The 14,100-nt window shown below is 36.0% G+C and overlaps 3 protein-coding genes across 5 annotated transcripts; 2 read left to right on the top strand and 1 right to left on the bottom strand.

The window, feature by feature from the left end:
* The first annotated feature begins 320 nt into the window (after positions 1–320).
* On the top strand, positions 321–2,745 carry LOC110768286 (large ribosomal subunit protein eL13z). The gene is made up of 5 exons (XM_021971993.2): positions 321–429; positions 1,285–1,400; positions 1,551–1,684; positions 2,112–2,270; positions 2,382–2,745. Exons 2-5 carry the CDS (start codon positions 1,292–1,294, stop codon positions 2,601–2,603), a joined length of 624 nt encoding a protein of 207 aa, XP_021827685.1. The 5' UTR covers positions 321–429; positions 1,285–1,291; the 3' UTR covers positions 2,604–2,745.
* Positions 2,746–4,590: 1,845 nt separating this feature from the next.
* Positions 4,591–6,367, top strand: ACBP6 (acyl-CoA-binding protein 6). The gene is made up of 4 exons (XM_021971989.2): positions 4,591–4,749; positions 5,763–5,880; positions 6,017–6,079; positions 6,173–6,367. The coding sequence occupies exons 1-4, from the start codon at positions 4,738–4,740 to the stop codon at positions 6,250–6,252; spliced, it is 273 nt and encodes a 90-aa protein (XP_021827681.1). The 5' UTR covers positions 4,591–4,737; the 3' UTR covers positions 6,253–6,367.
* Positions 6,368–8,788: 2,421 nt separating this feature from the next.
* On the bottom strand, positions 8,789–12,472 carry LOC110768284 (Ribonuclease P protein subunit P38-like protein). Of its 3 annotated transcripts, none has more exons than XM_021971992.2 (4): positions 11,588–12,472; positions 10,616–10,671; positions 10,330–10,522; positions 8,789–9,262 (listed from the first exon to the last, which is right to left on the bottom strand). In XM_021971992.2, exons 1-4 carry the CDS (start codon positions 12,182–12,184, stop codon positions 8,912–8,914), a joined length of 1,197 nt encoding a protein of 398 aa, XP_021827684.2. In that variant the 5' UTR covers positions 12,185–12,472; the 3' UTR covers positions 8,789–8,911. The 3 variants fall into 3 exon arrangements, with proteins under 3 accessions (XP_021827684.2, XP_021827683.2, XP_021827682.2); XM_021971991.2 differs by having other exon boundaries at positions 8,789–9,265; positions 10,330–10,519; positions 11,588–12,467; XM_021971990.2 differs by having other exon boundaries at positions 8,789–9,265; positions 11,588–12,467.
* Between the last annotated feature and the right edge of the window lie 1,628 nt (positions 12,473–14,100).

The raw sequence follows: 14,100 nt of genomic DNA on the forward strand, positions 1-14,100 counted from the left end.
CAAAGCAAAAACTAAAAACAAAATGGTTATCAGATGGACTCATAACTAGCACATTTGTCTCATCAATTTTGCTTATGTCAAGTGTTTTTCCAAGAAGCACTTGAAATTCTTATGAAAATTCAAACATTTTTATAATAAAAGTGTTTTTGCAAGAAGCATTTATGAACAGATGTGCTTTCTAAAGAATCCTAAATGAATAAAATTACATTTGAAGGACTTGATTGGTACTTAAATAAAATTACAAGATTAAATTGTCACAATTTAAATGACAGTTATCAAAGTGGAAAATGAAGGACAAAAAAAAATGTAATTTGAAAAAAATTAAAATAAAAACAAATCAGAGCCGTCCAAATGAGAAGGGCAGGTCTTTTAAAAGCCGAAGGAAACCCTAGTTCAACAGTCAGCCTGCAGGTGCTCTGTTCAAAGCCGGTAACGTTCCCTACTTCCATTCTCTCTCTTTTTGATTCCGCAGTTTACTATACTAATCTATGCAGTTGTATCATTGTCCATTGCGTTTATGAGCAAATGTTATTAAAATTGATTTCTAATGGGTATATCCAGTGGGTATTGTAGAAGATTTATATCCATTTGATGTTGGTATGATGCAATCTGGTTTGCCTGGTCAATTAGTTGTGTGGAGCCATTTTCAAATTCCCCTCTGCTTGTTAGTGCAATTGAAGTTTAAGTTTGTCATTGGTGTAGTTGATGCCAGATGAAAAACTTATACTTTTGTATTATATTGATCACTGTTTGAGGATAATAGTTTTTCGAACTTGGATTCTCAAGCACTTCTAGTGTTGCAATTTGGGTTCTGTAACTTCTGTTGTATGCCGGTTCTAAAAACAAGAACAAACTTTTAAATGTGGCAACATTTTATTTTTTTTGTTGTTTTTGGCGAGTTAGAAAATGTGCAAGCTGAGTTTCTTTGTTCTGAACTCTCAAGCATTTTTATTGATGAAATGCCGAGCTAATAAACAAAAATTGCAGAACCCATTTCCGTTTTAACTCAATTGAAGAACAGTATGGCTATTTGTAATTTAATGCCCCTTGTCTCTGACCATGTCCACTAACTTCCGAATGGGTATGTGTTAATTGCAATTGCTTTTCTTAGTTTCTTGTTCAACAACGGCTTGTATTTATGTTGTTTTTGCCTGCTTTAAAACTGTTTATCTTAATCTTTGTGCTGGTTCGTACCCTTCTTTGTTACATGTTTGGGATGATATGTAAAAGAAATGAATGTGCATTGCTTTATGTTGAAGTCCCTTGTTCAAATGCCTATTGCAGGTAAGTCATGGTGAAGCACAACAATGTCATTCCTAGCTCGCACTTCAGAAAGCATTGGCAGAATTATGTGAAAACGTGGTTTAATCAGCCAGCGCGTAAAACACGTCGAAGAAAGGGTAAGAAATTAGATATTCAATTGATTACCTCTAATAAAAAATCTTTGATTATCCAATCTTTGTTAATTTTGTGTATTCCTTTCATTGTTTGGGTTAATCAGATATTCTTATTACTTTTTTCTTCTCTATGTTGGTTGATACCATCTCCAGCCCGTCAAGAGAAAGCTGTGAAGATTTTTCCTCGCCCTACATCTGGACCACTGCGACCTGTCGTTCATGGCCAAACGTTAAAATACAATATGAAAGTAAGATCTGGCAGAGGATTTACTCTTGAAGAACTGAAGGTGAGACTATTGTTTTTGATATAATTGTTGCTCATCTAAAAAAGGGAAGGGAAATTTCTAGTACTTGTCATGTTAACGTTTTGTCTTAGTAGGGTACATGGTTCTGCATATACAAAAGTTTAGTTGGTTCTGCATATACAAAAGTTTAGTTATAACAATGTTTGTTTCGGTTAGTAATGGATCATCGAATGAGGCCTAGGGAATCCAATTCCGTCTGTCATATAAGAAACTATTATTAACGTTCAGAAACTTGTGGTTTCAACAGATTTTTCCCCCTTTTGCCTTTAATTTGAATGTTTCTGATAGGATGAATGGAGTTTCCTGCAGTTTTTCTGCACATTCTGAATATTACCTATATTCAGGAAAATGTTGGAATTATGGAATGCTTGCTTATCCTTTGCTTTGATGTATTTGTAATCTATTACAGGCTGCTGGTATCCCGAAGAAGCTTGCTCCAACCATTGGCATAGCTGTTGATCATCGCCGCAAGAATCGATCTCTAGAAGGTCTTCAAGCAAATGTTCAGAGGTTGAAAACATATAAGGCCAAGTTAGTTGTCTTCCCAAGACGTGCACGGAAGTTGAAGGTAATAATATTCTGTTAACATATTCAACGTGTATATGGAGTGTGATATTCTCGTTGTTGCCATCTGTATGCAAGTTGCAACCTTTAATTGCATAAACTTGTTGTGTCTTAGGCGGGCGATTCAAGTCCTGAGGAGCTTGCCAATGCTACCCAAATTTCAGGCCCTTACATGCCCATTGTAAGGGAGAAGCCAACTGTTGAGCTTGTGAAGGTTACAAATGATATGAAGGCATTTAAGGCTTATGACAAGCTACGCGTTGAGCGTATGAATGAACGTCATGTTGGTGCGAGACTGAAGAAGGCTGCCGAGGCAGAGAAGGAAGAAAAGAAATAGGTGGAGTACTGAGTTTATTAGTCTGCCATCGGCAGGTGTTAAATTTTGGTTGGAACGTTGAGAAATTTTATCTGTCCATCTTGCATTTGAGTATTTGGATTTTAGCAATTATCTTAAGACTGCTGCTGTTCCTTTTGGTCCTTGATTTAGTCTTTTGGGAGTCCGAGTTCACTTCCTTTCGCTATGGTTTTATCGAAGAGAACCTCTACTCTTCTAATCGTTCGAGTTCTCCATTCAGTGTCATAAACAAATAAATATATGATTTGGGACAAAAACTTCAAAAACAATTTTCAGATATGTATACAATCCAAATTTTATCCTGAACGGAAGCAAAAGCTAAACATGATTAAAAAAGGTGATCGTACTGTTGTTTAAGCTAAATCACTTACGTTTTGTACTACAACCACCGGATTTGCAATGCTTCTGTTTCTTGTGGTGTTCGATTTGTGTCGGTGTTAAGAGGGGCTAATCCAAGTGGGTTTGCTTCACAATTCTGGTTTAAAAAGTTCTGCAAGTCCCTACACCCAAACCAACAATTAGTCCAGAGATGTATGTCTAGCCTAATTTTTTATTTTTATAATACAAGTGATAGTCTAAACGACTCTAAATTTAATCTAATCTACCAGAAAGAAGACTAGGGGCTAGTTTGGCATTGCTGTGCTGTGAAATAATCGTTGTCAGACTTGTTGTGAGAGAAATCAGCTGTGAGAGAAAGCAGTTTGGTGTTTGGTTAACTTTTTGTTAAGAGTGTTGTTGGTACTAATTCCCTCGTAATCAGAAAATGATTCCCATATAATCATTAAACCTAGTGCATCTTCGAAACTGATTCCCGTATAATCAGAAAATGAAAGCACATCATTAGCTGCTTTCCCTTATAGCTTTCTCTCACAGCAATTTTTAACACTAAGTGATTTTCTCATAGTTTACCAAATGGGATGGGCTTCCCAAAATTTTTAAAAAATCACTTATTACCCTAAATAAGCAATGCCAAACTGACACTAGAACTTAGATACAAGGAAAGAGGAGGGTTCACTGCCCTAACCAAATGGTCTAACTCACATATGCCATGTCTGACCCAAGTTTAAAATAGACAAATTAGACAATTTATAGTTTCAATTTTGAGATGTGGGAAAGTTTGAGAGAATTGCAATAATGGAGTTCACAATGGTAGCAGAGAGAGAAAAGTGGATTTCCGGTGTTGGGGGAGAGAAAAAGAGTGTGGAAAGATATTAGTTTTTTTTTTTTGGGTCGAAAGAAAAGATAATAGCTTTACATATACTAAAATTGAATAATGATGATAAAATTTGTCGTACAAGCGATGTGATATAATGCATGCAATATCTTTTTTATTTATTTTTAAATTTATAATAAATATATTCAGATATTAGTTTTGGGTAGATAGATCATAGATGGGCATCAAAAGGTGGTTAGTTGTTACACCTAAAAACGTTAAGGCCCATAAAAGCCTACCTACATATTGAGAATGGGACCTCTCCGACTATGTGAGATTTTTTATTCTCACTTCTCATTCACACCACCATCATCTTGAATTAATATCACACGGAATATGCTTTCGTAAGGGGAAGGATAAAATATATAGAGAGAATCTAGTAACACTACAATCCAATTCCAAATTTTTTAAAAGATTTAAAAAAAAAAATGTAAATTCAAATATCAAGATCTTTTTCATTGAGGATTTTAAGTTAACGACTGATTAATGACTTTTAATCTCAATATCCATTATACGTGTTAGTGAGTTTAATATGTTAGAACCTTACCATAAAATCCTTAACCGAGCATTTCCCTCAAATGTCACATATAGTTGTTGTGAAAAAACAAAAAAATTCTTTGTTGGGAAAGACATTTGTATAATCCAAAAACGTGACAATCAAGAACAAGAAAAGGACCTCATCCTAATTTTTTTTTTTTCTAAAATAACATGAGAGAAACAAAAAGCCCAAAAAAAAAACAAATCACGCCAAACGTTGCGTGGCTTTTATTAATAATAGACCATGGGGCATAGAATCAGAGACTGCTTATATATCACCACCTCCATTCCACCACCACACACGCACACGGCACTGCGACTCCATCCGTTGAACCAACAGCAGATTCAATCTCGCAGATCGAGCAAATGGGTTTGAAGGTATGCTCTTAATTCTATTCCGCTTCCATTGTTTTCAATTTTAATCTGTACTCACTGAGAAAATCAGCGTTTCTTTAGGTTCTGTTTTGGTTAATTTTTCTTCTGCTGTAGTGGAATTAGTTCAGATCTGAATGTAATATGTTGGGTTTGAATCTGTTACTCTTTTTGTTTAATTGGTGAAAAATCAGCAAGAATTATAGTTAATTTTAGTGGGTTCTCTTCGTTTTCTTTGTTTTGGACTGTTGATCTTCATTTTGGTTGAAGTTCTTGATCTACATATCATGGATCAGAGCTTCAGTTCAGATCCAGATGGTATTATCAAAATGCAAATCCTATAGTGAGGTTTTTCACTCCTTTTCATTACATTCTGGTTGCTTGTTTTCTTTAACTGAATATAGAGAGAAGAAATGTCGAAGATTCGTGATAAGGACTTATGTCCAATCCACTACCTACCTATAAACTTCCCAATAATTATTTTAAGAAAATGTCATCTGGTACATTTTTCTGCTTATGATATTATGATATTATGATATTAATTAGGTGAATAAACTTCCCCATAAACTTTGGACTTTGGAACTGCATAAATTTTATTGTGTAAAGAAGCTTGGTGTGCTCCCTAAGTTATGCATAGTTTATGTTAATTTTGGAGTTGTGAGTTAGCGTTCTACACCTTAGCAAGAGTATGGCTTTATGATTTGTGATTTAGCTTGTTATTTACTACCTGTGAAAAGTTGCAAATTTGAACATAGGTCTGAGGCATTCCTAGTTAGTAGCTGACTGAATCTCCACTTGTAATAAAGTAAATTTTTATTTTTATTTGCCGAATTATTTCGTTGCTCCATTGCTTTTATGAATTACAGATGGTTATCCAAAGGGGAAATTCAAATGTTTTTGTAGTTCTTGGCATTAATGCTTTTATAGTTTCCTTATAACTTAGTTCTTTATGTTTTTATTTGGAATGATGATGAATAGTTATGTTCTGAATCACATTTGACTGGGATGGGGTCTTGCAGGAGGAGTTTGATGAGCATGCTGAAAAAGCCAAGACTCTTCCAGAGTCAACAACCAATGAGAACAAGCTCATCCTCTATGGGCTGTACAAGCAAGCCACTGTTGGTGCAGTGAACACCAGTAAGTATAATGCTCCCTAAAATTATGATTAGTCCACTATTTTTCATTCTCTCATTGCTTTACAAACTAGAGATAGTTAACTGTCCTGTCCTCTGAATTTTCCCTTCATGTTTGTTCCTTCGTGGCTGACTTGCAGGCCGCCCGGGAATATTCAATATGAGGGACAGAGCAAAGTGGGATGCATGGAAGGCTGTTGAAGGTAATACTTCCGAGCAAATTGATTTTTACAGATTCATGTTAATCTTCTTACACTCTAGCATAATTCTGAATTTTTTTTAAACCTTTGCGGCAGGGAAATCCAAGGAGGAGGCCATGGGAGACTATGTTACAAAGGTGAAGCAGTTGCTGGAAGAGGCTGGAGCTTCTACTTGATGTTTTCCTGTGGTGTTCTTGCCTGATTCAAAATAAACTTTGTAGTGTTTCGCAATGGTACTCAGTTATATCTAAATTTGTGTGTGATTCATCTATGATATGCTCTAATTTGATATGATCTTAGTAAATGGTTCGCTAGATCAATTTGCAGAAATACTACCTTAAAAATTGCCAACTATAAATGTAGGGTAGACAACAGACTCTGATCTAGGAGAAAGACTTCCATGAAACGAGGATAACTAAGTTTTTCTCCTGGTTCTTGGGGTAGAGGACATTAGAACTCTAAGAGCATCTCCGCCCGAGCTGTCAAAAGCCAGGTGGAGTGCTAAACGGCTAGAAAAGGCGGCTGACTCATATCCACCCGAAGTGCTATATCCGACGTGTAAATAACGTCTTGTGAACCAGCGGCAATTTTGACAGCATGTAACAAAGACGTTATTTCAATTATCGAGAGTTTTTTAATGAATGGGCCCCGCCTGCTATGTATAAAAGTGACGTTTTCAAGCTTCCATGTGCTTTTCTCTTACCATATTTTCTTTGTTTTTCATTTATTCTTTAATAAAATAATAATTTTATTTAACAGTTCGGGTGGAATAAGAAGTTGTTCATGATGTTAAATTGCCACATAGGCCGTCAAATTCAAATTTGATGTTTTTTATTTGACATTTTCCTTGGAGACCCTCTAATATAGGGTGTAGGGGTGAACTTTCCACCACTAAAGCTACAAGTACCCACGACGTACGTGACTTAAGGGCTCTTGACATATCAGAACAAATGAGAGCCCAAACCCTGAAAAAGTCCCCACATGCTATTCAATTACTCAAACTAGTCATTTATAAAATATATATATATATATATATAAATAAAATAAAAAGAAGGCTTGACGTTCAATGACCAGTTTGAGTTTTTGATTTGGGGGTAAAGTGAACCGAACTAGACCTTGATGCATGTTCAATGACCAATTTGAGTTTTTGATTTGGGGGTAAACTAAATCGAACTAGACCATGCCCATCTCTAACTGAGACACTTAGGTTCTGTTTGGTTAACGAAACGGATTTGAGGGAAAATCACTTCCCATGACATTTCCCAAGGGATGGGAAATGAAAGATTCCTTTCCTACGTTTGGTAATGCTGAGAAAGTAATCGGGAGATATCACTTCATTTCCTTTCTCATGTTTGTTTTGAGTAGGAATGGAAAACAAAGTTTGTATAAATTTTCAATTATACCCATATTAAATCAAATAAAAAAAATGCATCTAATGATATATTGTAATTCTAAATTGTTAATGGGGACAAAATAGTTATAAAAAATGTACAGTTAATGTTAGCTTATTTTCCCAAACTTTCCCATGAGGAGGGAAAACAAAACCCAAGTTGGGAGAAGGGCTTCACTTCCCCTCTTACTTTTTCATATGTCAGGCAACCATTTCCCACTCTTAGACTTACTAAACATGGGAAAGCAATTGATTTCCCATCTCCAAGCCTCCTTTCCCAAGAACCAAACGGGTCCTTAGGGTTATTTTATTCAGTTCAATTTTCAGTTTGGGGATAAAGCGACCTGAACTGGACCGTGCCCACCTCTAAATGAGACACTTAGGCCATCTCCAGCCATGGGCTATATCCCAAATATAATCCTAAAATAATGTAAAACTCATCTCCAGCTATGGGCTAAAAAAACTTTTGGCCAAATTTGGAGGGTCACATTTAGCCCTTTAGCCCTCCAACTGAGTCACATGTAGCCTAGGCCAAATTTTTTGTGGGCCCCATGCATGTGCTTTTCAAGAAGATAAATTATCAAGTGTGGTCACCTTTTTAAATGTTTTCAAGTGTTGTTTAAAAAGAATTATAAAAAATTCTTGATCATGACCGTTGGAGGTCAGACCATTGAAACCCATCCATTTTTTATTTTATTTTTAAAAATGTGGTCACATTTTTAAATGTTTTCAATTCGTGTTGTTTAAAAAAAATTATAAAAAAAATTCTTGTTCTTATCAACATATATGTGTCATATATGGAATATTATTTCTAAATAGTAGTTTAATTAAATTAAAAAATACATAGTTGTGAAATGTATGAGTGTTGTACCATAGTTTTTCTCAAAATAATAAAATATGAAGGACTCTAAAATATAGCCCTGCATGGCTGGAGAAGGAAAAATTTAGCCCTACACTATTCTTTAAAAAATTAATATTTTGGAGGGCTAAATTTTAGCCCTGGACTACATTTAGCCTTATTACCAGAGATTTCCTTAGGGTTATTTTATTCAATTCAGTTATAATTGACAAATAATCAAACATGTCGGTTAAATCGAAATATTTCAGCAGTACAGTCAGGAGTGTAGATTTGAGTTGAAATAGCACAAGCTTGAAACCTTAAAAATACGCAGAGCGTTCAAACCTTAAGATAAAATCTAATATGTAAAACCAAAATATTTGATATGCGTCAGTTTTGTTCTCTTTTGACTGTTGTGAAGATTTTTTTTATGATTAATCAACAGATTTTCAAGCCAAAAAAATGAATGGAACGAAAAGGAAAATAGACAACATATACAGATGCTACCATAAACAAAGTGGAATGAGGACATCGAACCGCCACCCTTATGGCTTACTTACAGAAAGAGTAACAATTTGGTGGACAGATTTGAATTCAAGTCTAGAGATTATTGAACAAAAGGGTACCTAGAAATATAGTATTCCCTTACGCGAGAAGCACCATCTCTGGCTAGAATACCTTCAAGATCTCCAATAATTCTGGCCAACCATATCTCCAAATTTCTCTGGATTTCTTTGAAGTTGTTTCTAATGGAATCCAAAGACCGTCGAGTGGTAAGTTTGGCCTGGTTCCCCACCTCACCCCCATAATAACTCTTCCCAATCTCTGTTTGTACTGCCATCAGCTTCTGTGCAGTTTCTGATGCACGTTGCTGAAGTCTAAATGATTCAAGTAAAAATTCTGTTTGTCTTTGCGTACGAAACTCTGGACTGAGTGTGGGTTCAGAGGGATCACTATCCTGCTGTAAAAACAAGACAATTTTGTGAACACAACAAAAAATTTAATCGTTCAACTACCTTTGGAGACAATTGCTAAAAGTTCCAAAAGTAAAAACAGATGCAAGTAAAAAAAAGACACCTCAGGTATAACTCATGACCAAGAACCGGAACTTGATATGATAAGGGGCAACGAACTACTACAGAAAGATTTATATTTTAATTTTTATGAATTGCTAATTTAATTAATTTCAAATAAGTCGTATCTTCTTATTGGTAAAAAAAGGTTGAGGTTATAATCAAAAGTTAGACTTGGCATGGATAAACTAAATGATATATTTCATTTTTTTGCATATGTTTACAAAGCACTTTCTAAATTACCTCACATTTAGAATTACACAAAAAAGACTATTTTTCTCAAAGAAGTCTACATGGAAGAACTAGAATATTGTACGAAGAGTTCGTTAATCAGTTGCATATTTGGGAATAAAAAACTCGTTAGTTTCACAGGCATTTTGAAATAGTGGTTTATTATATCTCGAATTTTAACAAAGGATTGTTCGGTTCTAGCTGCAATAACTAAGTACATGATGATTAATTAAAATATGTGTATAGTTAACTAATGGTGGGCTTGAATAATAGTCAGAGCCACAGGACCAACTTCCCAATATAACAGGCATTGACAGCAAATCTCTTGTTGATCCCCCCAAAACAAAACAAAAAAACAACAGCGAATCTCTTGCATACAAAAGTCTATTTTGTTTCTAATTTTTTCAGATTTTTTTTTTAAATTTTTGGTACTTTCTTCTGTTAATAGAAGATTTTAACCTTAATAACTTTCCAATATAGCACGCATCAACAGGAATGCTTGCATATTCAGACATACTGTAAGGCAGAAGCTTCATGATAACAAAGCATTATGCTTCACATATACACAGAACTCTCTTTTCTTTCTTCTCCTTTTGTGTTTACTTTTTCTCTTTCTATTGTACCTTCTTTTGTTAATACTTGGGTTTTCTAAACGAACTAACAGACCAATAAGATGATAAAATAGCATAAAACAAGTAAAACAAGGGCGATTAAACATTACCATTCTTCTGCACAGATCATCTATCTTCCCTGCAAGAGCTTGATACCTCTTGGCCTGCTTCCTCATCAATGAAGGTACCTTGGAAAGATCACTGTTTCCAATATTTTCCAAATTTAGCAATTCTTGTTCAAGTAATTTTAGTTTAGAGGATACACTGGTCGATTCACCATCTAGCTTCCAAGGGGACTCCCTTCTAGGCGAGAAAGACACGTTGATCTCTCATTAGCTACAGAGTTTTAATTAAATGCCTCAGAAATTATCAGTATATAGAATGTTAAATATAAACCTTGGTACAAAATGCTTCATATGATACAATGGTTCAAGGGATTCATACTGTACATCCTGCAAAAGGATGAAAACGGATCAAACATGTGAAATATCTTACCAATTTAATCAATTAGGCAAATATTTAAATAAAAAAATTTCAAAAAATGGCCTTAATAAAGAAATCTTATAGAAACAAAGTTAACTAATATGCCTTTTTCAAAGAAAAATAAGTATGTAAATTTAACTAGTACAAGTAGTATTCACACCAGCAACGTGGTGAAAGAAGATCACATGGAATCGCTTTTTAATAGGTCCCAATTAAGTTTGATGGCTCAGAAGATGGTCCAACATGTCTAACCCATTTCCAAGGGACAAAAGAACAATAAATTGTTGCCACATAGAAAAGGAATGTTATCCGAAAGAAGTTAAAATTTTATCAAAAAAAAATTGAAGAAACAATAAAGAAAGAAATTTAAGGAAACATAAGGGAAAAGGAGAAGACATAAATTTCTTTTTTTCATTTTTCTAAAAGCTACAATAGTTCATCAAATTATTGGCAGAGAATATGGGTGTTGAACTTATTACAGCCATAAGTCACCTATCTCCTACAGAGGCCAAAGACTATATGCCAAATCACATAATTTGTGGATAACTATTCACTTTACATATGGAAACAACACATGCCTTCCAAAATGCACAACTTGTTTGCTAGTGCTGAAGAGGACAATGGACCTGTGTCTTACCAAATGTTTTGACTTGTTTTTAAAAATGTTAAGCTAAGATGCTAATAATGGCTTTCGCTTCACTCAATTGCTGTCTTTGTTCATGTAAACAGCAAATAAGTTTCGGTGATGATTGGTGAGCTAGACACATCAACATCACAATCAAACACACAATGACCAAAGCAAAATATAATGGAAATTTTTTTGAGTCTTAATTGAAACAAAATTTACAAACATTGAAAACCCAATAAGTGAAAATGGAGGCAAACCTGCCAGAGCTTGGAAGCATCGGCCACCAAGTGGGAGTCAAAGCCAAAGGCAACGGCATTGTCGTACACATTCACATCATCCTTGACTTGATGTTGTTGTTGTGGTTGGAGGATGCCAAAGTGGTCGTCTTCTTCAGCCTCACCGCTTCTGCTGGCCATGAACCCAATCATGTCGTCCCTCTCTCCAACCTCTCTCTCCAAATCTTGAATCCTATCGCTCGACTCGTCCTGGGTTTTCTCCAACTCCACAATCCTTCCATGAAGGTGAGCAATTTCTTGGTGGGCCGCGTCGATCTGGTTCAGCAGCCGCTTCTCCTCCGCCTGCCAAGCGTTGCGGTGGCTGGCGAAGATCTCCACAACTCTCGCGTTGGCTTTTGAGTCCTCTTTTCTTCTCGATCTCATCTGTCTCACTTGTTCTTCCGCTTGCCAAAGCCTCGCAGAGAGCTCGCTCACTTGGGTCTGTAGCTCTTGGAACTTGGTTGGAGCTAAAGCCAAGAAAATGCCCAAGCTCAGACCAAGGTACGAGCTCATAAGCTTCTTCAAATCGTCTTGTTCATCTTCTTCTACTTCTTCTTGTTTGGGTCTGTTTTGAGCCATGACTGGTACGGAAAGAAAAGTACAGAGAGATGGGAAAAGGAACTTTGGGTTTTGCTTGGGAAGTGAGTCGCTTTTGGGTTTGTGTGAGTGTTTGTTTGTGACTGTGAGAGGAAGGTTTTTGGTGGCCTACGGTCTTCTGGGCAGGGAGGGGGCAGAGAGGGAAAAAGGAGAGCTTTTGGGTTTTGGAACTCTCTGAGTTTGGGAAGCGAGTCGCTTTGTGGTGTGTCTGTTTGTGAATTGGGAAAAGGAACCTTTTTCGCATTTGGGCAGTATACCCTGCGATTCTCTGGGATTGGGTATAGCCGTATAGGACATGAAATTTGTCTCTATTAGAGCCCCTCCAGCAAGCCCAAACCCAGGAAAATGGCAGCCCCAGGCCCCAAATCCCCCCCTCCAGCGCGCAAGGTCCAGCCCGGGTAAGGGGTGGGACCCACCAGCCTGAGCAAGCCCACGGGCAAGAATCAACTGGGCTGTTATTCGAAGGCTACTAACGTCAGCGTGACATCAGTGTTGACCCACAACTGCAAGAAACCAACGGCTACAAGCCACGTGGCTTCTCCTAGAGCCTCTGATCCAAAAATCTTATCCAATCCAACGGCTCTCTAATTTTTAACTTTAAAAAATTGAAAAAAAAATCGAAAAAATTTGTAAAAAATATCAAAAAATTCTGGAATTTTTTTCTCTAAGTACCTACCAATATTATTCACTTTCCACACCAAAACTTCATAGAAATTCATCTCTTTCCAATATTTTTCACTTTCCACACCAAATTTTCTACTACAAAATTTCATTTGTGCAAAAATACAAATGACCTCTTCCATCGAAGCCAGAGGGTCGTGGACAAACATTCAAAGAGGTCAAAATCTTGATGATGAGGTAAAAAAAAATTAATTGCCGTTTTATTCAATTTAATGTCATTTTTAAAATATATTTCTTGCATTTCCAATTATATTTTTTTAATAGATTATTCAAGGCAAAACAAAAAAAAAGGAAAACCATTACACATGGCTCCTCAAGTGAACAATGCCCGCAATCAGTTCCAGTGGTGTGTTCTGTGTCGGAAATAATGGCACTATTACGTCCTTCGAAGGAAAATACTCCCCCACGTCGTGATTCGGTGGAACCGCCTCCGCCAATGATTGAGTCGTCCTTGTACTCGATTGTGTCGGACTATGAGGACCGGGAGTATTTCAATTGTATGATGAGTGAGTAGGCATTTCAATTGTATGATGAGTGAGATGTGAATTTTATAATAAATATGGACACGTGGCAACCGAAAATCTTATCCACTTTAATAGTGGCAGCCCTTGCCTTTTTTGTTTCCACCCCACAGGGTAAGGGCAAGGGAAATTACTATTCACTTTAATTTATTTTCTATTTTTTATACTTAAACCATTAATTTTGATAAAATTTTCAGATAAAATTTTCAGTTGCCATGTGTCATTATTTATTATAAAATTCTCACCTAAAATTTCAGATAAAATTTTCTAATTAAATTTTCGGATAAGATTTTCGGTTGCTCCGTGTCCATATTTTGTTGTAACATTCAGATCTCAAATTTCAGATAAGATTTTCGGTTGACACGTGTCGATATTTATTATAAAATTCTAATCTCAGATTTCAGATAAGATTTTCACCCTCTAAAATTGCGCCACGTGTCATCTCTATCTTCTAAATCCCTCTATAAAACTACACCCTCAACTCAGACCTCTCACACCATATATTCTCTATCCTTTCATTTCTCATATTTTACAAAACACATTCTACTCTCAATGTCTAACTTGAGGAGGGTGTTGGAGAGGCAACAGTGAGAAGATGAAGAAATCAGGCGCAGACCTGCTGAAGAAGATAGTGAGTTGGATGAAGAAGAGGAAGGTTGTTTTAGTGGTGGGTATGCTCAATCAATCAAGGCACAC

Source organism: Prunus avium, chromosome 5 (genome assembly GCF_965620075.1).
Source record: "Prunus avium chromosome 5, drPruAviu1.hap1.1, whole genome shotgun sequence".
Taxonomy (NCBI): Eukaryota; Viridiplantae; Streptophyta; class Magnoliopsida; order Rosales; family Rosaceae; genus Prunus; species Prunus avium.